A 24,636-nucleotide genomic window follows, 5' to 3' on the forward strand; every position below is an offset into this window, starting at 1 on the left:
TTAATGATTTAACATACAGTTTTTCCTATATATCAGTGAATTTGGCAATACTACAAACGCTTTCAATTTTAGGCCAGAGGGAGGGGGAAAAATAGACAAATTTTTAATGAGACCTGGAAAAAAAAGCTTTGTAACGTATCACTAAACTAATGTTAAAATCGGTCGGCTGTAAATAAAATATATGGCGTTTCTCAGCTGTCTGGGAAAAAGAAATAAGTGCGTACGAAAAAGTACGGGGTGGGAAGCCTCCTACTGATTGACATTTTAGTAAAGCCAACAGCCCGGCTCGAAGAATGCGACGCTTTTAAAAAAGGAGGGAAGATCGGCCCTCGGTAGGCGTAATCCGCAGGGGCGATATGGCAAACTGTTCAGTCCAAGACACTCGGCAGCAGGAGCAGAATTGTACGGCTGTAACTTATACTGCGTGCATCAGTCAACAGATTACCCAACTATTTATCTATTAGCTAGAATCTTCAGTATGGCTGTTAACAAGGGCATTCATAGCTTGAATCTGTGTTGGAAGGGAAATCTTTTTTCGTCGACATTGGTCCGAGGGTAGGCAAGTCGGAAAAATTAACCGTCTTCTTTCGGAGGTGTGAACCAGCCTGTGGGAAATACAAACCATTAGCTTATCTGGGAGAGTTCGGCAGCAACGACCGAGGCCCGTTCTTTTCTTGACAGATGGCTGTGCCACACAACTTGGCACAGGACCAACACTTTGAGCATCTACGGACATTACCGCAAAGAAAGGGGATTTCAAGCATGTGACTGTTCGTGTGTCTAGAGTGGGACCAAGCAACCACACCGATCATATCCATGCCCGAGTTTGCTGCCAGCCCTCAAACAACAGCTGGATCATCTGGACAATAAACGCTGTTTTGACCAATGACGGTTTATTTGTACTGTCGCGTCATGCCGCGGAGACGTAGAGTCTCAGGTTTAAAAACCCAGTTTCACAACGGAAAGGGTTACGCCATTTCTAGCAGGCTTCCATACAAATTCCATACAAAGCCAGACAATTACATAGTGTAATTGTTTTGACTTTATTTAAATCAAAGTTTACATCTTCGTATTACCGAAACTTCTAAAACAGGTTTTTTGAGATCCTTGAGGGTAAAATAATCTACACAATATAGATATCCATTGTTGGGGAAAGGGTTATTTTTATTCTATCCCCGCCCCCCCAAAAAAATTATCTAGCATACCAGGAGCAAAATTCCACCCCCCACTCAAAAAAAGACACACCCTTGTCTTCTGGCCTGCTCATTAGTCATGGTGCCAGCTGATTAATCTATGGATTAAGATTTGACAGGAGGTCAGTATATGCTTGTATTGGAAGAATAAGGAGCTCTTATGATCACGAATGGGAGGGGCTATGGCTCAATGGTAGAGCATCTGCTTGGCATGCAAGGCAAACCGGGTTTTGAATGATCACCTGCCAAACCGAGTCCAGGTTTCTCACAAGCTAGCCGTGGTTAACAACAGAGGTTTTGCGTGGCCTCTGGACTGAGCCACGGAGAACGGAGTGGCTTTATGAGAACTTTCCCCCCCCCCCCCGGAGGAGTCTCTCTCTCTCTCCTTCTGACGTTTATACTTACAAAACTATGGGTTTTACCACACCATACATACATACCATACATACCATTTTTCTCATGTAACTGTACTAGAGATTTATAGGACTGCTGTGCTCTTGCTAGGTTATATTGGTTCTGGAAGAGAGAGAAAGAAAAGAAGCCACTGGCTTTAGGGATTGTCCCAACAAACGACACAGGAAGAGGCAGTGAGAAATCAGTACTTATCGGGTCCCTGACGCAGGGCAAGCGGCTGAGTCACAGCCGTTGCCCGTTCAGTGGGTACATACAACCCTAGCCTAAAACTACAGGCGAGTGGGCCCATTTGACTACACACTAGAGAATCCCAGGCCGTGTTCACTAAGTCTGCCTTACCAATGGCCTGCACTTTGAACCCAACGGCTTTTACCCTGGAATGGAGATTTATTTAAACTATGCCTTGGCCACCCTGCCTTTCCAACCTGTCTGGGGATGCTGCATTCGTTGTAACTTGAGAGGTCTAAAAGCTTTGCAGTATCCTGGGACCGAACTGGGCCTGACCCAAAACCTTCCACGCAGTAATTAAAAGGGCAGCGGACTCTAATCTGGAGAACTGGGTTCGAGCCTTATTTCCGAAGGCAGGAGCGCCTGAAGCAGAAAACGACTAAGCGGGGGGTAGGTTTATACAGGAGTAGGTGTTCCTTCAGGTACGCTGGTCCAAGCCCACATAGGACTTTAAAAGTTAACACCCGCATCTTAAATTGGGCCCAGACACAAAACTGGGAGCCCGTGTAGATGGGCCAAGACGGGAGTGGAGTGGTCCCCATGGCCTACTCCTGTCAACATCCGGGCTTCAGCGTCCCGGACCAGCTGTCGCTTCCGGACAGTCTTCAAGGGCAGCCCAATGTGGAGCACACGCGGAGAACAGTGCAGTCAAGACCACCGTGCCCCAGAACTACCTTATTTGCTCCGAACTGAACTCTGGCCTTGCCTTTGACCAACGTAGCGTTGATCTGCATGATGACCGATTCCGTCGAGTAGGCACTGCTCCAGCCCTAGGAAGGGAAACGGAGAAGAGAAGCTATGCTCCGGCATGGGGCAGCCCTCGTCAACAGGCAGGACCCACAGCGCCCCCTCCAAAATGCAGGTCCTCTTGGCCCAATCACATAGAGTTGGAAGGGGTCACACAGGCCATCTAGTCCAACTCCCTGCTCAAAGCAGGATCAGCCTAGAGCAGTGCTTCTCAACTTTCTTCCGACCGTGGCCCCCTTCCGACCTTGTTTCCTTCCCGTGGCCCCCCTGTTTTACCGGTAGAACGGTAGCTATTTAAATGTTTTGTTTGCAAATAGACAAGGAACAAAGAAGCATAAACAGCCACACAAAATGCACACAGCAATTTTCGCCTGGGGCCCCCCTTGGAATATCCTGTAAAAATTGTTTTCCTAATATCCAGTCGGCACCTTTCCGCCCGCAATTTAAACCCATTATTGCGAGTACCGTCCTCTGCTGCCAACAGGAGCAGCTCCCTGCTCTCCTCTCAGTGACAGCCCTTCAAATACTTAAAGAGGGTAATCATGTCCCCCCCTCAACCTCCTCCTTTGGGACGAACGTCCTCCCTTCCTTCCAGCCTTGCGGAACAGATTTGGCTCTCTCTCTCGGCAGAGGAGGCGCTTGCTCGCTCCCCGACACCCCCCCTAACCCCCAGCCGGGGCTGATGTTGGGAGCCCCCCCCACCCCTGGAAATCCCTTTCCAGAAGGTTGGAAGCCCCGTTTGAACTGGCAGCACCCAAATTATTGGCCACTCTGAGTCTGTTGGACGCGTGAGAATCTGGGAGCCCCGGGTCTGACCCAAGGGAGTGAATGGCTTTGGGGCGAGATTCCGTCCCCGCGTTTCACCTGTTTAGTAAGAAGCTCCATGCACAGGGCACCTCCGCCGAGAACGTACCTGCAAGACAGAAAAAGCGTGCTGAGAACGTGGCGAGAAATTTCCACTTGCCATACAGAATGCAACTTATCCACCAGGGATATGAGCCCGGTCTCGGCCGAGGAGAGCGGGGTATTAAATTGAAATGATAAATTGAAACAATAAATACCACATTTTAATCCCCTGCTTTCCCCACACTGAGGTCTTTGCGACTTTCCCTTCTCCTCCTTACAACAACCCTGTGAGGCGGGCACACGTGACGCTTCTACTGAATCAGACTCCTTGGTCCATCGAAGCCAATACTGTCTACTCAGGCTGGCAGCTCCTCTCCAGGGTCTGAGGCAGAAGTCTTTCACACCACCTACTTGCCTGGGTCCCTTTAACTGGAGATGCCGGGGATTGAACCTGGGACCTTCTGCATGCCAAGCAGAGGCTCTACCACTGAGCCACGGCCCCTCTTGAACATGGCTGGCTCAAGATCACCCAGTGAGCTTCACAGCTGACTAGGGGTTCAAACTCACGTCTCCTTTACTCAGAAAGGCGACAGCTTTGGATTTTAAAAAAAGACAAAGTCCAGTTTCCAACGTGGTTTTTTAAAAAGCTTCAATATTGTGAGCAACTGAGCACAGCATCTTTGTCCTCTGGGCAGATCTCACGTAACTGATCCTGAAGTTTGGGCAAGAGGGCACAGGGGGAGAATTATCCTTCGCCCAAGCGTTTGCTTGTCACCTAAACAACCATTGTCAAATATTTTCACAGAATTGGAACAAAAAAATAATCCCGTGCTTAGAACACTTCAAAACGGGCTTCTCTCCTCGCACAGGGAACGGAGGGCCCTTTTTATCCTGGTGGATCTTCACAAAGTTTACTACGGAGTAGAAGAGGACCATGGAATCTATTTGCTAAAACCTCATTTCTCAGTAGGATTGCAATCCCTGAAGAACCTCCGTCTCTGGTTTTCTTTGGCGGGGGGAACCACTGATTTTCTTTGAGAGGGGGAGCTGGGATCTGAGCCCGGCCTCGGTCAAGAAGAGAGTGGGGTAAAAATTCAATAAAATTGATAAACTTACCCGCCAGTGAGCACCGGTGAAACCACTCTTACAAATGGAGGGTCGAAGGGAAAGTTATCCTAAAAACAAGAAGCAGGTCCAAGATTAAGGAACTTGGTGCACTCATTCTTTCGGATGTTCATTCCAGACATAGGATCCCACAGACCTTTCCCCCAAATTAATCTTTGGACCAACTTCCCATGTGAAACTGGACAAGACCCTGCTTCGGATCAGCTCGGCCAGTTCTGCCGGAAGATTTCCCACTAGCCGGTTGACCCGTTCCATCCTTACCTTAAAAGAGAAGTTGAGTAAAATATATTCTATGCCTTCTTTTTCTTTTAAGACTTGGAGATCACTATGTAACGGGCTGTCGGGATCAACCCTAGCAATCGGGACAAAGGAAAGAGAAGAGCGCGGAGTCAGCCAGACAGATTGTTCCCAGAGGCCGCCACTACTTCCAACTATGTGGGCGATACCATATTGACCCTTGTCGAGTTATTTTTCTTTGGTATCGCTTCCAAACTGCGGGGATGTGACTAAATGCTTTCCTTCATTCTCCAGGGCTGAAAATATAGTATTTAACTTTGCACTGTTTGTGCTGTACCATATACTGAGTTTACTGCATTGTTTATTATCCAGCATTGTTTCTACGTTTTGAAATCTGCCCCGAGACGTGGCGAGAAAGGCCAACTACAGAGTAAATAGACAGATCACGCGAAGTGATGGTATCGCTTCACTCTGCTCTGGTTAGACCTCACCTAGAGTACTGTGTTCAGTTTTGGGCACCGCAATTTAAGAAGGATGCAAACAAGCTGGTATGTGTCCAGAGGAGGGCAACAAAGATGGCGAGGCGTCTGGAGACCAAGTCCTATGAGGAAAGGTTGAAGGAGCTGGGTATGTTTAGCCTGCAGAGGAGAAGACTGAGAGGGGATATGATAACCATTGTCAAGTACTTGAAGGGCTGCCACATTGAGGAGGGTGCCGAGTTGTTTTCTGTTGCCCCAGAAGGTCGGACCAGAACCAACAGGTTGAAATTAAATCAAAAGAGTTTCCGTCTAGACAGTAGGAAGAATTTTTTAACAGAGCGGTTCCTCAGTGGAACGGGCTTCCTCGGGAAGTGGTGAGTTCTCCTTCCCTGGAGGTTTTTAAGAAGAGGCTAGATGGCCATCTGTCAGCAATACTGATTCTATGACCTTAAGCAGATTAGAGGGAGGGCCTCTTGGCCATATTCTGGGCATGGAGTAGGGGGTCACTGAAGGTGTGTGGGGTAGGTACTTTGGAATTTCCTGCATTGTGCAGGGGGTTGGACTAGATGACCCTGGTGGTCCCTTCCAACTCTAGGATTCTATGAGATACATACAAACAGCCCTACCTTTCCACATCAATAGCTAAAGCCACAGATTTAGGACTGCGTTTCTGGGGTGGGAAACTTACTTTAGAAGTTTTACATGCCATTCATACAGGCTGTCGTTTACAAGCTCCACTGAATAAATCCCTGCGGAAACAAGAGGAGCACGGGTCAGGAAGTCAACTTTGTTCGACGGTTCGCTAGAAAGGCTTCGCTCCAGCACCGGCTCGGGGAAGCGACACGCTTTTGTGGAATATGCCGTTTGCTAAAGGGATGGGGCTCTCCGCCATTGAATGCTCATGCGCATGTGCCATTCTGGAAATGGCCAAGGTGGACTCGTACAACTTAGTGAGAACCCGCTGGGGCCCTGGAGAGGCAGGGAGAGCTCTGTGTAAGGAGGATGGAACACAAGAAATTAGTACAAGAGCGCTGCTTATCTACTAATTCTTCCTGCTGCTGACTTTACCACTTAAGGAAGAATCAAACCGGCTTAAGAATCAAACCTTCCCTTCCCCTCCCCACTGCTCTTAACCACTACACCACACTGCCTCTCCAGCTCTTGAATAGGTATATAGGCACGTGGAACAATAAATCAGTGGGGAATAGCGCTTAGGGTTCTGTAATAATGTCCCTCATGCACATGTCTTTGGGTAATGGTAGAAGAAGAAGAAGAGTTGGTTTTTATATGCTGACTTTCTCTACCACTTAAGGGAGACTCAAACCAGCTTACCTTCACCTTGCCTTCCCCTTCCCACAACAGACACCCTGTGAGGTAGGTGAGGCTGAGAGAGCTGTGACTAGCCCAAGGTCACGCAGCAGGCTTCGTGTGGAGGAGTGGAAAAACCAGCCCAGTTCACCAGATTAGCCTCCGCCGCTCATGTGGAGGAGCGGGGAATCGAACCCGGTTCTCCACATTAGAGTCCACCGTTCCAAACCACTGCTCTTAACCACTCCGCCACGTAAGAGCTGCCTACGAAAAAGACACATGGCTACCACTGATAAACAAGGGTTGCTCCAGGCTGCAGAAAGCGGCGTACGAGCCTGAGCTATCTGCTCAGCAAGCAAACAACTGTGGAACTGAACAGGCACACGAGGATTTTCCTCCCAGAGGCTAGGGCAACAGAATTTGGGTTACCGAGGTCAGAATTTTGTGCAGCACCATTTGCAGACATTAACAACGGGCGGAGAGAGACTGGGGATCCTCCCTCCCTGCAGCCCTGAATGGATGGTTGAGTATCCGACCAGGTTCAGCCAGGGATTTATTTTATGGGCGGATGGAATGGCAAAAATCGAAAATACGCCATTTGCCTTATAGCCATATCCAGAAGCTTGATATTTCGGCTGCGACACGTTGGTAAGGAGGAGACATTTCCAACATAAAAAAAATTGGTTTGGGATTTTGAAAAAAAAATATGTTAACTGCAGCTAGAATGGTCTTCGCTAGGCAGGGAAACCAGAAAACGGCCCCTAAGATACATGGCTGGTTGTCAAAAATTAAAGAGGTTTATATTTCAGTGAAGCTAACCGCTTACTCCACGAAAATATCGATGTTAATAGTGTTGACTTGTTATGGACAAGGATCATTCAAAGAATGGAAATGTCCATTTTATAATAAGATATAATTTCGGTTAAGCAAGGAGGGTGCAGGGTTGGAAAGTATTTCACGTGACTTTATGTGATTACGTGACTACCGTATATACTCGCGTATAAGCCGAGTTTTTCAGCCCAAAAAAAGGGCTGAAAAAAGCCAACTCGGCTTATACGCGGGTCAATACGGTAGGGTAGGATAGGGTAGGGGGGAGGAGGGAGGAGGGAAGAGGGAAACATACCACTGCAGCCATCCTTCGCTGCCGGCCCGCTCGCCTTCCCGGCACCGGCCCGTTCGCCTGGGAGCGGCCAGCGGGGCCTGCCTGCTCCCAGGCAGGCCTCGCCGCCGCCCCCGCCCACCCCCCCCGCCGCCGCCCCGCTCGCCTAGGAGCGGCCTGGGAGCGGCCAGCGGGGCCTGCCTGGGAGCAGGCAGGCCTCGCCGCCGCCCCCGCCACCCCGCTCGCCTAGGAGCGGCCTGGGAGCGGCCAGCGGGGCCTGCCTGGGAGCAGGCAGGCCTCGCCGCCGCCCCCGCTGCCCCCACCGCCCCACTCGCCTAGGAGCGGCCTGGGAGCGGCCAGCGGGGCCTGCCTGGGAGCAGGCAGGCCTCGCCGCCGCCCCCGCCACCCCGCTCGCCTAGGAGCGGCCTGGGAGCGGCCAGCGGGGCCTGCCTGGGAGCAGGCAGGCCTCGCCGCCGCCCCCGCTGCCCCCACCGCCCCACTCGCCTAGGAGCGGCCTGGGAGCGGCCAGCGGGGCCTGCCTGGGAGCAGGCAGGCCTCGCCGCCGCCCCCGCCGCCCCGCTCGCCTAGGAGCGGCCTGGGAGCGGCCAGCGGGGCCTGCCTGGGAGCAGGCAGGCCTCGCCGCCGCCCCCGCCGCCCCACTTGCCTAGGAGCGGCCTGGGAGCAGGCAGGCCTCGCCGCCGCCACCCCCCCCCCCGCCGCCGCCGCCCCGCTCGCCTGGGAGCGGTTTGGGAGCGGCCAGCGGGGCCTGCCTGGGAGGCTGCCGGGCCCGTGCCGTTTTCCGCCGCCCGGAGCGGCCTGGGGGCAGCCTCCAGCGGCTGCAGGAAAGCCACCCCCCCGGGCCCGTGCCGCTTTTCGCCGCCAGGAGCCGGTCAGGTAAACCTGCGGGGGGGGGGAGGAGTTATAAGCCGACCCTCGGCTTATACGCGGGTGCCTAATTTTTCCCCATTTTTGGGGAGAAATTAGGCACCTCGGCTTATACGCGGGTCGGCTTATACACGGGTATATACGGTATTTGTTTCTAGTTTATTTGTTTCTAGTTTATTTGTTTCTAGTTTATTTACTGTTGACTGCCCATTTTTATTAATAATTTTTTTTAAAAAAAGCACGTATGGCTTTTAAATTCCGCATCCCAGAAGAAATCACTCATTTCCACAGCGCGGGAACCAGACAACCAACAACACATATGAGATTTCCCTTGACCACACAAGAGGATATCCTAGGGACATGCACACAAAAGAATACGATACGGCTTCTGCTCCATCTCTCTAACATTCAGACCAGCACACCTGTCTTGTAGCTCTGCGACCTATAAATGTCCCGGAGTTCTTTCATAAGCCGATCCGACGCCTGCACCGACCCGGAGACTGCACCCTGGAAAGCAACAGAGGGAGAAGCTCAATTTCCCATAAATACCGAAGAAAACAAAAGTCTCCGGAAGCCGTAAAGAAGTGATCGCTAGCAGTAACTGGCGTTGCGAAAAGGGTACCAGAATCTAAACCTCTAACAAAGAGGCACAACCGTATTTCCTGGTGATTTGACAGTTCTTTCGATTGCAAAGCATTTGCTTTCATGGCTTAAAAATCTTCCCTTCTTCTCGGCAGCGGGTTTAGGTATTCTGCCCCATTTCCTCTGAGTGGCACAGTCAATTAAAACATTAAACACATTAAGACAGGGACCCTAATTAGACAATGAACGAGAAGTTTGGTAAGATTACAATTGGGGCAACAGGTATCACAACTGTGTGTGTGTTAAGTGCCGTCAAGTCGTTTCCGATTCATGGCGACCCTATGAATCAACGTTCTCCAAAGTGTCCTATCTTTGACAGCCTTGCTCAGATCTTGCAAACTGAGGGCCGTGGCTTCCTTTATAGAGTCAATCCATCTCTTGTTGGGTCTTCCTCTTTTCCTGCTGCCTTCAACTTTTCCTAGCATGACTGTCTTTTCCAGTGACTCGTCTTCTCAAAATATGTCCAAAGTACAACAGCCTCAGTTTAGTTATTTTAGCTTCTAGGGTCAGTTCGGGCTTGATTTGATCTAAAACCCACTGATTTGTTTTTTTTTGGGCGGTCCAGGGTATCCGTAACACTCTCCTCCAGCACCACATTTCAAAGGAATCTTTCTTCCTATCAGTTTTCTTCATTGTCCAGCTTTCACAGCCATACATAGTAATAGGAAATACGATGGCATGAATTAACCTGATCTTGGTGACCAGTGACACATCCTTACACTTAAGAATCATTTCTAGCTCTTTCATGGCTGCCCTTCCCAGTCTCAATGTCCTTCTGATTTCTTGGCTGCAGTCTCCCTTTTGGTTGGAGATGGAGCAAAGGAATCACAATTATCTAAACGCAATACATGCTTTGTCCTTCAACAGAATTCCCACATGCAACTCATCAGTTGCCTCCCCTTTTGTTTAATCCAGTGGCACCTTCCCCCCCGTCCCCCAACTTCAGGTTCCCAGCTGCCATACCTCTCTTTTTGTACTGACCCATAAACTCCACCACCTCCCCACCCAATAAGACATCTAACCTTCTCCACCCATGACAGCAGAGATGGGCACCGGGGAGAAAGACAACTCTGTGAAGATCTTGAGAATCTTAGGGCCAAACTACACAATATGTGTGACGCGAGCTGGTATGGGGGTCCCCTGATCTGACTTGAACCACACGCATGATCGGAGAGCTCGCCTTCCAAAATGCTCCATCACTCCATGTGCCTCAGGAGCACTGCCGGGGGAGAGGAGGGGGCTTCAGCCCTTCCCCCCCCCATGCCTTTCCCCCCAAAGGAGCTCCACGCGTGATCGGAGCATGAGTCTGAGAACACACGGAGTGCCTCCCCACCTCTTGCGCAGCCGTTTCCACTTCAGAAGGTGTGCAAAATATTTGCTACAATACTGTGAGAAATGCACATCTGGGCACACAAATACGACTCCATCCCCAAGGCCCCTTTACGTCAGCAGCTCCCTCTGCACACGCGGAAGATGATGGCACCAAAGAACAGCGAACGCAACCCCACAGATACATTGCGATCCACATGCAAACGCTGCAAAATGCGCTCCTAGCAAAAAGGCACCTGCAGATACTCGCAGAACATTTAGAGCCCGATTAATCCAGCTCGCTCAGGGTTCGTCCGAACCGCTCGACTTCTGAGACCCGCACCGGCCTCGTGTCGTCGAGATGAAAAATATTAACCCTCAACAGACCTACAATTCATTCTTGTAAACGGACACTTCAGGTGTACTGAAGGACAAATGAATAAGGCCTGGCAGATAGCAAAATGAAGCGGAACCGGAAGACTTAACAGATGGAAGATACATTTAGAAAGCCGGCAAACATTCCTTGATTAATGGAAAGGGGGGGGAAACCTGGCATTGATATAACTGTTTCAGTCATCTGATATTAGGTGGCGGTACATGGACATTATGTTTTGGGATGTAGATACTGGCTTATATTGTATCATTACAGCTATAATAATAATAATGATGATGATGATAATAATGATAATAATAAAAAATCATACTGTGTTAGGGAAATCACAAGGGGGTTTCGGCAGAAAGCCAATACCAAAACAAAAATCCCAGCCAAGGCTTAGGACACGTCCCTTTCTGTGCGGGGCTTCCTGGCCTAATTCACAAACCTTAAAACACAGAAAAACATCAGCTAGGTTTTATTCATTTGCTCTCCAGCCCCCTTTTCATCCAGCCACAAGCAAAACTAGTTTCATGGTGACGCGACCCAAAGCAAAATGCAGAGCCTTGTACAGAGGTATATTTTCTCGCCTAAGACCCACTTACGTTTAGGTGGTCTTGCCTTTGATTCTTCCGGATTTTTTCCAGGATGGCCAGGTTTTCTTTCTCGATGCCGTCGTCCTCCGACTTCTTCCCGTCCACGGGCTCCTCTTCCTTCATATCGTAATGATCCAGGTCGATGTCCTAGGAGGCAAAGCGACGCTTGGCTTAAGGTCAAGAACAGTGCCCAGGACAGCCGCAGGCAAAAGTTGTACGGGGGACACACGCTCTCTCGTGCTCCAGAAGTTGGACCGATTCTGATTTGCTCGCACGATTTAATACATAAGAACACAAGAAAAGCCCTGCTGGATCAGACCCAGGCCCATCAAGTCCAGCAGTCTGTTCACATAGTGGACAACCAGGTGCCTCTAGGAAGCCCCCAAACAAGACGACTGTAGCAGCACTCTCCCACCTGTCTTCCACAGGCCTGTCTTCCAATATAATAGGCATGCTCCTCTGATCCTGGAAAGAATAGTTATGCATCATGACTAGTAGCCATTTTGACTAGTAGCCATGGATAGCCCTCTCCTCCATGAACATGTCCACTCCCCTCTTCAAGCCTTCCAAGTTGGCAGCCGTCACCACTTCCTGGGGCAGGGAGTTCCATCATTTAACTATGCGTTGTGTGAAAAAAAATGCTTCCTTTTATCTGTTTTGAATCTGTCACCCTCCAGCTTCAGCAGATGACCCCACGTTCTATCATTACGGGAGAGGGAGAAAAGCTTCTCCCTGTCCACTCTCTCCAAACCATTCATAATTTTATAGACCTCTATCATGTCTCCCCTAAGCCGCCTTCTTTCCAAGTTATGAGCCAGGCTTATTTATGCCAGACATTTCCTACGTCTGCCTCATAAGAATCATGCTCGAAGCAGCTTACTATCTTAATTGTGAGTTCTCAGTATAAAGACAGCAAGTCATTAAAACAAGCCCAGGGGTATAAACAGCATGGAGCGATCCATAAACGAGATCTCAGACCGCAAGCTGGCTGTTTAAAAAGCTGGGAAGATTAAACCCCTAGTTAACAGTCTCGGTTCAAAGAAAGGTCTTGGCCTGGCGCCTAAAAGAAAGCGAAGGGGGTGCCAGATGAGCCTCAAGGGTGAAGGGCGCCCCAGAGGCAAGGTGCCACCATAGAAAATGCCCTGTTTCTAGCTGCCGCCCTCTGAAGGCGGTGGTGGGGAACTTGGAGAGGAGAGTTTCAGAGGTGGTAGATTTGGGAAGTTTGTTAGACTGAAGACTTTCTAAATCCGAAAGTCCTCAATTATGGCATAAAGGGGGGAAACCACGAGACACACGAACACACGAAGCTGCCTTATATGGAATCAGACCCCCCTTGGTCCATCAAAGTCACTATTGTCTACTCAGACCGGCAGCAGCTCTCCAGGGTCTCAGGCAGGGGTCATTCACATCACCTACTTGCCTGGTCCCTTCAACTGGAGATGCCGGGGATTGAACCCGGGACTTTCTGCATGCCAAGCAGAGGCTTTACCACTGAGCCACGGCCTCTCCCCATGACTCCAACAACAAACAAGGTTTGCATTAGCTGCAAATGATCTCCCGTCTCCAGTGCCCAAATGCAGAAGCGTTATCAAAACTAGGGTTTCTTTCTTTCCCAGGGATGGTCAACCAGGATTAACCCGTGTTTTAGAACCCTGGTTTGGGGGGTGGGGGAGAGAGAAACCAACTCCACTTTGCTGGAGGTTCCCACACCTGGCACATCCCATCTCTTTTCCTGAAACAGGTTTCGGTGAGTCCGAAGCCCCGACGACAGCAACCCAACCCACAAAACCCCGACCCGACCCCTCCTCCTGGTGCTGTCTCGCCACACACATACTTCACCCATATCTTCCTCCTCCTCTTCCTCCGACGTGACCTCTTCAGTCGTGCCGTTCTGGAAAACCACCAAACAAGTGGCTTGTTAGATAGGCCTTTTCTCTCGCTTCCAGTAAAGACAGGAGTCCGGCTACTGGACAAGAGGCGCGCAGGGGATCAGGAAAAACCTGTTCCGCCAGGCTGGGGCCAGAGCCGAGAAGGCCCTGGCCGAGGACAGCCAGATAATTTTGGGGCCGGGAGCTTACCTGGCCCGCCGGCAGCGGCTGGTCTAGCATTTCGACGTCAGGATGCTGGGGAAGATTGTAGAGCCTGCAGAGGTCGCATATCAATCGCTTCAGCTGCTGGAGAAGCTGCAAAACAAGATTAAAAGGGGTTAGGGGTCCGCACACGGGGCTGCTTTTTAAGGAGGAGAAACGTCCCCACCGGGGAGGAAGACAGGGTACAAATGAAGTGAATAAATAAAGTTAAATACAAAATATCAAGGGACACAGAGGAAAAGGCGGAAAGGAAACAGTGGCCTTAAACCCTGTGGCTGGGACCCTAAAGAGCGGTGCTTGAAAAATGATCGGAAGAATAAAACAATGGGAAAATTTCGAGGGGCCGGAGAACGAAGAGGAAGGCAAAGCCAACGGATCTCTTACCAGAGTCTTGCTTTTCTTAATATCCTCTAAGCGCTCCAACACGGACGTCAAGTTCGGGTCATCTGATTCCACAAACCATATTGGCGAGGACGAGGGATACGACTCCTGTTTTAAAAAAGCAGGGGGGGAAATGTGATTGAAGCGTGACTGCAAATTTCAAGAATGGCACTCGAATCGTAGAGCTGGAAGGGAACACCAGGGTCATCTAGTCCAACCCCCTGCACAATGCAGGAAATTCACAACTACCTCCTCCCTACGCCCCCAGTGACCCCTACTCCACACTCAAAAGAGGGCAGGAAAAAAACCCTCCAGGATATCTGGCCAACCTGGCCTGGAGGGAAATTGCTTCCTGACCCTGAATTGCTTCTTGAGTAGCGGCCGTCCGCACGTATCCCCACAAACACCATTTTCCATTGCAGATAATGTTACCCAGCAAAATACATTTCTTGGCTCAGGAATTTGTAGGAAACGCTACAAGGAGCATAGTTTCCTTTGCACGAAGACAAAGCTTCTGTCCCCCCTCGGTGTTTTTACTTTTAACCAGGAATTCACCCTCGACACATTTTTCCCGCTATGCTGGAAAGAAGACGATGAACGAACGCAATCCGGCACCTCCGGCTTCCCTGGCGGAGGTTGCTCTTTTCTCTACCACGGGCGTGAAAACAGCCTTCCAGCCAACGCCTGCCAAGTATCAGCAGATGGAAGCAGCAGATCAGCAGATGGAAGCAGCAGACGTCGGCACGCTCGCCGTTAAAATAAAGGGCTCCCTTCACACAGAAAGCTAGCAGATCAGGCTAGGACAAAGCCCTCCTCCCCACCAGCTGGTTTTCCATGCACAGGGCTTGTGGGTTTTTGGGGGGGGGCTTCAATGAAACATAAATATCCATGCAAACTCCCACGGCGCAGTTCAGAAGGTGATTTGCACCAACACGCACAGATGCTGCCGACTCCCTCCTCGAAGAGAGGTTCCCCTGCGTTTAATTCCTGACCGTCTCCGCTGAACAACGATTAAGACAGGCAGGAGTCTCAGACCGGGGAGATAATCTGAGCGCACCACGGCCCTGGGAATCCCCAGCCCACAGAGGCAACGCAGATAAAAATATCTTCTCTCTCCTTCCCCGCCGCCCCTTATTAGAAGGCCAATACCTAGGTTTTGGGACGCGGCGGTAAGGAGATTAGAGCAGTAAACATCTGCGAGATCATTACACGACCGTCAACTTCTCTTTGCGAGCTCGACAACCTTCTCGAGAAGCCCTAGGGACGGCCTCGAGCGCTTCCTTTATTCACCACGCGCCAACGGTGGCGCAGGGTCAATCGGTGTCAGCCCACCGCCGCGGCCCCGAATAACCCCGTATCGACATGCGCAAAAACCCAGCGCCTCCGAATCATGCCCCGCGGCATAAAATGATCTGAACGGGCTCTGGCGAGCCGGCACGGTTGTTTTAAAGCATGCAGCCTGTCATCTGTTTATTGCATAAGCACAAATGCAGTTCTGTGTCGCGGGGACGGACAATCCCCCCCTCGAGCCGGCAAGGGCGACGGGTTGCAGTTTGCTGGGAACAGCGCGGGAACCTCCGGCGGCGCAAGCAGTGTGCGCCGACGCCGTCAGAGATAGCCGGCGTTTCCCCCAACGGAACAGATGCCTGACTCGGTGCGTGACTGCAAGGGCAGTTTCATTGGCATTAGGGCCAGAAAATTATCTATCTATCTATCTATCTATCTATCTATCTATCGATCGATCGATCGATCGATAGATAGGGTCAGGGAGGAGAGGCCGGAGAGGCTTCAAAACTTCCCGTCTCAAAAACCCCAAGAGAGTATCTTCGTCATCGGGCAAGGCAATGCTGTGGTTAGGTGCGGCTGCCGCTCCGCTCCTCAGTGTCGTAAGCGGGGAGGGGCTGTGGCGAAGCGGAAGAGCATCTGCTCGGCATGCAGAAGGTCGATCCCCGGCATCCCCAGCTTTTCTCCCCAACGGGGGCCCAAAGCAGATTACATCATAAGAACATAAGAAAAGCCCTGCTGGATCAGACCGAGGCCCATCAAGTCCAGCAGTCTGTTCACACCGTGGCCAACCGGGGGCCTCTAGGAAGCCCCCAAACGGGGCTGGATTAAACCCATTCTTTGCCACCAGGGATTTCGTAAGAACCTTGTACGCCTCGACGGCACGGCATGTGGAAGTGGGGTACGAGTATGTGCGCGTTCGACAGGCCTCCTCTTTAGCTACCCAGAGCTAAAAGTCAACATCCGACTGCATTAAAAGGGACAGTAGCCAGCCCTAAGGCCATGCCGATCGCCTCGGAGCTCAGAAGCTAAGCAGGCCCGGTGCTTGGATGGGAGACCGCCAAGGAAAAGAAGAAGAGTCGGTTTTTATATGCCGACTTTCTCTACCACTTAAGGAAGAATCAAACCGGCTTACAATCACCTTCCCTTCCCCTCCCCACAACGGACACCCTGTGAGGTAGGCGGAGCTGAGAGAGCTGTGACTAGCCCAAGGTCACCCAGCTGGCTTCGTGTGTAGGAGCGGGGGAACAAATCTAGATCACCAGATTAGCATCCGCAGCTCACGTGGAGGAGTGGGGGAATCAAACCCAGTTCCCCAGATCAGACGCCACCGCTCCAATCCACCGCTCTTAACCACTTATAGTAAGATGGAGGAAGATGAGGGGGGAAGTCTTTTATTTGAATATCTTTTTATTATTAGATGAAAATGCTTTTCGACGACACTGTTAAATTTTTCTTTTGTATTATCTATGAAATGAATGTGTTGTTGAAAAGTACCCAACAGTAAAAAATTGTGAAAACAATAAAATTTTATGGGGGGAAAAAACACCCTTCCCTGACCTTCTATATAGGAACAAAAGCTGCCCCAGACAGCAAGGGGGCTGTTTTTGTCAAGCGTGCGTAACCCACATCTTCTCCCCAAACATACTATTACTTTTAAACACAAGTGATGCATTAACTAACCACAATTCCCCACCATGCCAGAATCCTGCACTCTAAAGAGGGCAAGAACAAGACGTTTTCCAAGCCTCCTTATGGCTCAGTTTTGAGATCAGCTAACCTCATTTTAAGGGGAGTTTAAGACCAGAGGATGTCAAATAAGTTAAGTGCCTCTCCATGAAGAGCCTAGAGTCCCCAGATGCTACAGAGTCCCCAACTCAACAGTCAATTCTCAGATCTGGCATTTCCTCAGCAAAGCAGGGGGACAGCGTGGTGTAGTGGTTAAGAGTGGTGGTTTGGAGCGGTGGACTCTGATCTGGAGAATCAGGTTTGATCCCCCACTCCTCCACGTGAGCGGCGGAGGCTAATCTGGTGAACTGGGTTTGCTTCCCCACTCCTACGCACAAAGCCAGCTGGGTGACCTTGGGCTAGTCACACTCTCTCAGCCCCACCTACCTCACAGGTGTCTGTTGTGGAGAAAGGAAGGTGACTGGAAGCCAGTTTGATTCTGCCTTAAGTGGTAGAGAAAGTCAGCATATAAAAACCAACTCTTCTTCTTCTTAACTCCTGCCCCAGTGGAAAACGTTCCTTCCTTTTTGTGGGTGGGAACAAATTACTTAACACCCCATCTAACTAACTGGTAAAGGGCGCTGCGTTCACCTTGCTTCATCTCGCCCCAACTTTAAGACACAATGGGGGGGGGGAGAAAGAGGGAAGAATACCACCCATGCAAGAGCTGTGGGATCTCCTCTTTTTTAAAGGGTTTGCGGCTTTCGGTTGCGCCTGTGACCCTTAGCAGGGCCTAAAAGCAGATAAAGTTATTAAAAAAAAGCAGATAAAGTTATTAAAAAAAAGGGGAAAAACACATTTCCTTTGGAAATGCCCTTCCGAAAGCTCAGTAGACAAATTTTCAAGAGCGCTGGTACGGTTACTGCGTAGCGGAAAGGAGGAAGGAGTCAGAGGGAAATGTCCTTCGAAGGGGGCCTCCGTTAAAAGAAAAATTTCAGGTCACTTTCCAAGCTGCAAAGTTGCAGAATTTACACAGTAAGCACACCCCAAAAGTATCAAATTAAACAGACTTCCAGGAGGAATAAGACGCGAGAGCAGCACACATTGAAGCATAATAAAAACCCTAAAGATAAACACAAAACATCATAAAAAAAAATCACAGCCTACAGCCCGCGGTTCCTGTGCCGGCGACCCCTTTGGGTCATTCTTCTCTCAAGGTGGGCTTCAGCAAACACAAACACACCCCAACACACAAGAAAGTCCAAATTATGTCTGCAAACAAATGAATTCGGGGATCCCACCAAACAGAAGACGTTCTGGGTCTTCCCTTCCCTGCTGGCCGGCGTACTCCCTGAGAAGGCAAACCCCACAACCAAGAACAACCAACGGCCCAGCCCATCACAACCCTCAAGTTACCTCTCCCTGTTTCTACACCGCAAATAGAAGAAGAGTTGGTTTTTATACGCCGACTTTCTCTACCACTTAAGGGAGACTCAAACCGGCTTACGATCCCCTTCCCTTCCCCTCCCCACAACCAGACACCCTGTGAGGAAGGTGGGGCTGAGAGAGCTGTGACTAGCCCAAAGCCACCCAGCTGGCTTAGTGTGCAGGGGCGGGGAAACAAGCCCAGTTCACCAGATTAGCCTCCGCCGCTCATGTGGAGGAGCGGGGAACCAAACCCGGTTCTCCAGATCAGAGACCGCTGCTCCAAACCACCGCTCTTAACCACTACACTACGGTGGCAAGATAACCCACTTCCCTCCGGACGAGCCCTCTCTAACTCGCAGTGACCAAGGCCCTCTTCTGGAAACAGCAAACCCCAAAGAAAGGATCTACCCCAATGCTATCTCCACCCAAGGGGCCTCCAATACCTGGGTGACCTGCATGCATCTTGTCACTCCCAAAGGTCCCAAGGTGAGCACGCCCAACCTGAATCCTACCACAAAGCGGTCCTCTCTGGCCGACCGGTCCTCATTTGCCAACTCCTGACTCCTTTCTCACCCTGACCCCAGGAGTGGCAGCCCCCAAACCTCTGGGGCAGACACCCCCAACCGGAATCCAGCTCTCCCACAAGAATCAGAGTTGGAAGGGATCACCAGGGTCATCTAGTCCAACCCCCTGCGCAAGGAAGGAAATTCACAACTACCTCCCCCCCCACACCCCCAGTGACCCCTGCTCCATGCCCCGAAAATGGCCAAGATGCCCTCCCTCTCATGAACGGCCTAAGGTCACAGAATCAGCATTGCTGACAGATGGCCATCTAGCCTTCAACCTCAACCCACATCTCCCCAAATCCAAGCTCACTCCCCCCAGGTGTTCTTCTTACCTGTCCAGGTGCGCCACCTTATCTGACCAGGTGACCCAATCTTCACCCTTAACCCTCAGCTCCCGCCCATGACCCCAGTAAGACCCTCAAAGCCCTCCCTGCCCTGAGGTGGTCAACCACTTTCCTCAACCCAACTGTTCCTTAATTGGGTCAGCAGCCATAATGCTACCCCCGGGGTAGCCAACTTCCAGTACTAACCCCCACTATAATAAGCACCCTTACTCCGTAGTAGAAGGAGAGAGGACATCCAGGAATGGAGCCCCCCTACCCCTGTCCTACCCTCCTTGAGCGCCCCGTGACCCCGGGGGTTACACCAGCCAACCCTCACTTGGCTCTACAACTCCAAACTGACCCCGGGGGTAACCACTCCCCAGCACCTGCACACGCTATATGAAGCCCCTCTCACTCTGGGGTAGTGGAAGAGGGGGAACACCTACGAATGGATCCCCCACTCCACCCCTGCTGAACGTCCCTGGACCCCAGGGTGACGCCAGCCAATCCCGGCTGGGTCTGCAACCCCAAACCAATCCCTGGGGGTCGCCACCCTCCATTCTAGCAACCCCCTTATGCTGCAGCAAAGGAGGGGGCACCCAGGAAGGGACCCCATCCCACCGTCCCTTGACCCTGAAAGAACACATACCAACCCCCACCGGGTGTGCAACCCTGAACCCACCCCCGGGGGTCGTTGCCCTCCATTCCAACGACCCCCTTGCTCCACAGCAAAGAAGGGGAGGCATCCAGGAAAGGACCCCACCTGAGTGTCCCCTGACCCCGGGCTAACCCCCACCAAGTCTGCAACCCCAAACCCACCCCGGGGGCCACCACCCTCCATTCTAACAACCCCTTTATTCCATAGAAAAGGAGGGGGGGACACCAAGGAAGGGACCCCACCTTAGCCGAGCATCCCTTGACCCTGGGCTAACCCCCACCAGGTCTGCCACCCCAAACCCACCCCTGGGGGTCACCATCCTCCCTTCCAACCACCCCCACGCTCCAAAGCACAGGAGGGGGGGACCCCCAGGAAGGGACCCCCCAAAGCATCCCTTGACCCGGAGGTCTGACCCCCCAAACCCACCCCCGGGGGTCACCATCCCCCCTCCCAACCACCCAAAGCACAGGAGGGGGACACACCCAGGAAGGGACCCCACCCCACCAGAGCGCCCCTTGACCCAGGGCGAGACCCCCATCAGGTGCGCTCCCCCAAACCCACCCCCGGGGGTCACCATCCCCCCTCCCAATCACCCCCATGTTCCAAAGCAAAGGAGGGGGGGACGCCCAGGAAGGGACCCCATCCCACTAGAGTGTCCCTCGACCCAGGGCTATAACCCCATCGGGTGTACCACCCCAAACCCACCCCGGGAGTCACTATCCTCCCTTCCAACACACCCCCACGCTCCAAAGCACAGGAGGGGGGACCCCAGGAAGGGACCCAACCCCCCCAGAGCGTCCCTTGACCCAGAGGTCTGACCCCCCAAACCCACCCCTGGGGGTCGCCGCCCTCCACTCCAACCACCCAAAGCAAAGGAGGGGGGGACACCCAGGAAGGGACCCCATCCCACCAGAGTGTCCCTTGACCCAGACGTCTGCCTCCCCCAAACCCACCCCCGGGGGTCACCATCCCCCCTCCCAACCACCCCCATGTTCCAAAGCACAGGAGGGGGGGACGCCCAGGAAGGGACCCCACCTCACTAGAGCGTCCCTTGACCCAGAAGCCGGCCACCCCAAACCCACCCCGGGGGTCACCATCCCCGCTCCCAACCACCCAAAGCACAGGAGGAGGAGGAGGAGGAGGGGGGGACGCCAGGGAAGGCCCCCCCCCCCGGGGCTCACCGTGATGTTGCAGCGGATGGAGAGGGCGGGGGGCGCGGGGGGGGCGCGGGGGGGGGTCCGGCGGGGGAGGAAGTGGCAGTGCAGCTCGTCGGGGCGCCACGAGACGACGCGGAAGCGCTCGTGCTCGCGCCCGAAGATGGACGCCAGCAGCTTCAGCTCGGCCTTCAGCCCCGAGCACGGCGAGGAGGAGGAGGAGGAGGAGGAGGAGGTCATCGCGCCAGCATCTCCGGCCCTCCGGCCCCTCTGCCGCGCCGGCGCAGCCTCGCCCCGGCCGCCCGTGACGCCGGCGGAGAGGCGCGGGGAGGAGGAGGAGGAGGAGGCGCCGCCGGGGGACGCCCCCTTGCGCGCGCCCCCCGCGCCCCCGCCCCTCCCTCCCGGGCCGGGCGCGCGGCCGGGACCGCCCCCCACCACCCACCCCCACCGGGCAGGGCTTCCAGGAGGCGGCGGGGAAGCCCGGCGGGCTGGCCGGGGCGAGGGAAGGGGCGCGCCGGCTCGGGCGCGCCTTTACGCGCGGGGGACGCCGCGCCTCGGGGCTCCGGGCCCCGCTCTCTTGGGGGGCCGCCCCCCCCCAAAAAAAAAACCTCCAAGGGGGGAAAAAAACACAAGGGGGGGGGACCTTTCCAAAAGAGCACATCCAAACCCCCGATAAGCTCAACCCGACACCAGGGGCGCTTCCAAAGCAGGGGTGCCCAACCTTTTTCCGACCAGGGCACCACTAGGACTTTTGGGTTCGGGGCAGGGACCCCAAGGTTCAGAACAAAATTTTTTTGAAATAAACTTTAACCATAACTGTTAGTTCAACATTAAACTTAGGATAATATTTGAATATGTGTGTTTTTTTTTTATAATAGAGAGCTTTTAATTGAAAATGTTAATTTATGATGGGTTTGTCACTTTGTTTCGCGGAGCTTAATTTAGTTCTCCCGGACCCCTGGGGGTCCACGGGCCCCCCGGTTGGGAACCAGTGTTCGAAAGGAACTTTTGCTTTTTGCCAAATGGCCGGCATGTTCGCATCATTCAGTTTGTTATGAAGGGGAAAAAATCGGTTTACGTTCGGGCTTCATAATTGTTTCACTATTAATAGGCTGCTTCTTAATTGTGTTCCAGGTCAGCAGTTGCTTTGATAAAAGACATATTTTGTTATGTGATTCCTTTTGGAGGGCTTTCATTTATAGGGTCGCCGTGAGTCAGAAGCGACTTGACGGCACTTAATACACACATACCTTTAGATACCTATTTGATAAAATACATATTTTGCTATGTGATACCTTTAGATACCGATGACCTTTAGATACCTATTTGATATAATACATATTTTGTTATGTGATGCTTTTAGATACCTATTTGATAAAATACATATTTTGTTATGTGATACCTTTAGATACCGATGACCTTTAGATACCTATTTGATATAATACATATTTTGTTATGTGATACTTTTAGATACCGATGACCTTTAGATACCTATTTGATATAATACATATTTTGTTATGTGATACTTTTAGATACCTATTTGATAAAATACATATTTTGTTGTGATACTTTTAGATACCGATGACCTTTAGATACCTATTTGATATAATACATATTTTGTTATGTGATACTTTTAGATACCTATTTGATAAAATACATATTTTGTTATGTGATACTTTTAGATACCGATGACCTTTAGATACCTATTTGATATAATACATATTTTGTTATGTGATACTTTTAGATACCTATTTGATAAAATACATATTTTGTTATGTGATACTTTTAGATACCGATGACCTTTAGATACCTATTTGATATAATACATATTTTGCTATGTGATACTTTTAGAAACCTATTTGATAAAATACATATTTTCTTATGTGATACTTTTAGATACCTATTTGATAAAATACATATGTTCTTATGTGATACCTTTAGATACCTATTACCTTTAGATACCTATTTGATAAAATACATATTTTCTTATGTGATACCTTTGTGTGTGTGTAAAGTGCCGTCAAGTCGCAGCCAACTTATGGCGACCCCTTTTGGGGTTTTCATGGCAAGAGACTGACAGAGGTGGTTTGCCAGTGCCTTCCTCTGCAGAGCAACCCTGGTCTTCCTTGGGGGTCTCCCATCCAAATACTAACCAGGGCGGACCCTGCTTAGCTTCTGAGATCTGATGAGATCAGGCTAGCCTGGGCCATCCAGGTCAGGGCTGTGATGCCTTTAAATACCTATTATGCTTTAGATACCTATTAGGTCCATAAATTACCATATAGCATATATTCAACACAAAAAACAGCAACAGTTTGTTGTTGACAAAGGACAGCTGGACCTATAAAGAGCCCCATTACCTTCAATAGCTTAGGGCCTCATCAAACCTAAATCCAGCCCTGGGTTCGCCTCCCTCTAGATGCCCATTCCCCCCCTCCCAAATCCACATTCTTAAAATTCAGCCATAAGCCCCCATGCAGAGTTTTGAGGATTCGGATGGGGGGGAAAGGGGGCGGATGGAGGGGGGGCGGATCCAAGGCGAAACCTCGCATGTGTAAATGGCCAGAGTTTCTCCACAGGTGGCTTTGGCTCCGGAGTGTGTCCCGCTAGAGGGCAACGAGCCGGGGAGGAAGGTCGGGCCGGAACCAACCGGGTCGAAATTAAATCCAAAGAGCTTCCGTCTGGACATCAGGAAGGATTTTTCTAACAGTTACAGCGGTTCCTCGGTGGAACGGGCTTCCTCAGGAGGTGGTGAGCTCTCCTTCCCTGGAGGTTTTTCAGCAGAGGCTGGATGGCCATCTGTCAGCCATGCTGATCCTATGACCTTAGGCAGATCATGAGAGGGAGGGCATCTTGGCCATCTTCTGGGCATGGAATAGGGGGTCACTGGGGGTGTGGGGGGAGGTAGTTGTGAATTTCCTGCATTGTGCAGGGGGTTGGACTAGATGACCCTGGTGGTCCCTTCCAACACTATGAAGAGCAATTTCACACAGCCTGAATAAATGCTCTTTCAGCCCACTTTCGATGCACTTCGACGATTCCTTGCAAGTGGGTTCTGCCCGTTTCGCCCCATGAAATCCAGCTAGAAAGTGCATCAGAAAGTGGATTGAAAGTGCATTATTCAGCATGTATGAAAGAGCCCGAAGTTTCTTATAAGAACATAAGAAAGGCCATGCTGGATCAGACCCCATCCAGTCCAGCAGTCTGTTCACACAGTGGCCCAACCAGGGGCCTCTAAGAAGCCCCACAAACAAGACGACTGCAGCAGCACCATCCTGCCTGTGTTCCACAGCACCTAATATATTCTGCATGCTCCTCTGATCCTGGAGAGAATAGGTGTGCATCATGACTAGTATTCGTTTTGACTAGTAGCCACGAATAGCCTTCTCCTTCATGAACACGTCCACTCCCCTTTTCAAGCCTTCCAAGTTATAAGAACATCAGAAAAGCCATGCCACATCAGACCCAGGCCCATCAAGTCCAGCAGTCTGTTCACACAGTGGCCAACCAGGAGCCTCTAGGAAGGAAGCCAATGAACAAGACGGCTGCAGCAGCACCATCCTGCCCGTGTTCCACAGCACCTAATATAATGGGCCTGCTCCTC

General features: G+C 51.4%; 1 protein-coding gene across 1 annotated transcript; it reads right to left on the reverse strand.

Annotated features, from left to right (window-relative positions):
- Positions 1-400: 400 nt before the first annotated feature.
- On the reverse strand, positions 401-21,272 carry UBE2Q2 (ubiquitin conjugating enzyme E2 Q2). Its single transcript, XM_056866039.1, has 13 exons — positions 21,060-21,272; positions 13,955-14,059; positions 13,559-13,663; positions 13,315-13,371; positions 11,490-11,627; positions 8,984-9,068; positions 5,958-6,018; positions 4,815-4,905; positions 4,545-4,603; positions 3,447-3,495; positions 2,510-2,605; positions 1,634-1,709; positions 401-605 (listed from the first exon to the last, which is right to left on the reverse strand). Exons 1-13 carry the CDS (start codon positions 21,270-21,272, stop codon positions 574-576), a joined length of 1,167 nt encoding a protein of 388 aa, XP_056722017.1. The 3' UTR covers positions 401-573.
- Positions 21,273-24,636: the final 3,364 nt, after the last annotated feature.

This window comes from Euleptes europaea, chromosome 20, assembly GCF_029931775.1.
Source record: "Euleptes europaea isolate rEulEur1 chromosome 20, rEulEur1.hap1, whole genome shotgun sequence".
NCBI classification, from domain to species: Eukaryota; Metazoa; Chordata; class Lepidosauria; order Squamata; family Sphaerodactylidae; genus Euleptes; species Euleptes europaea.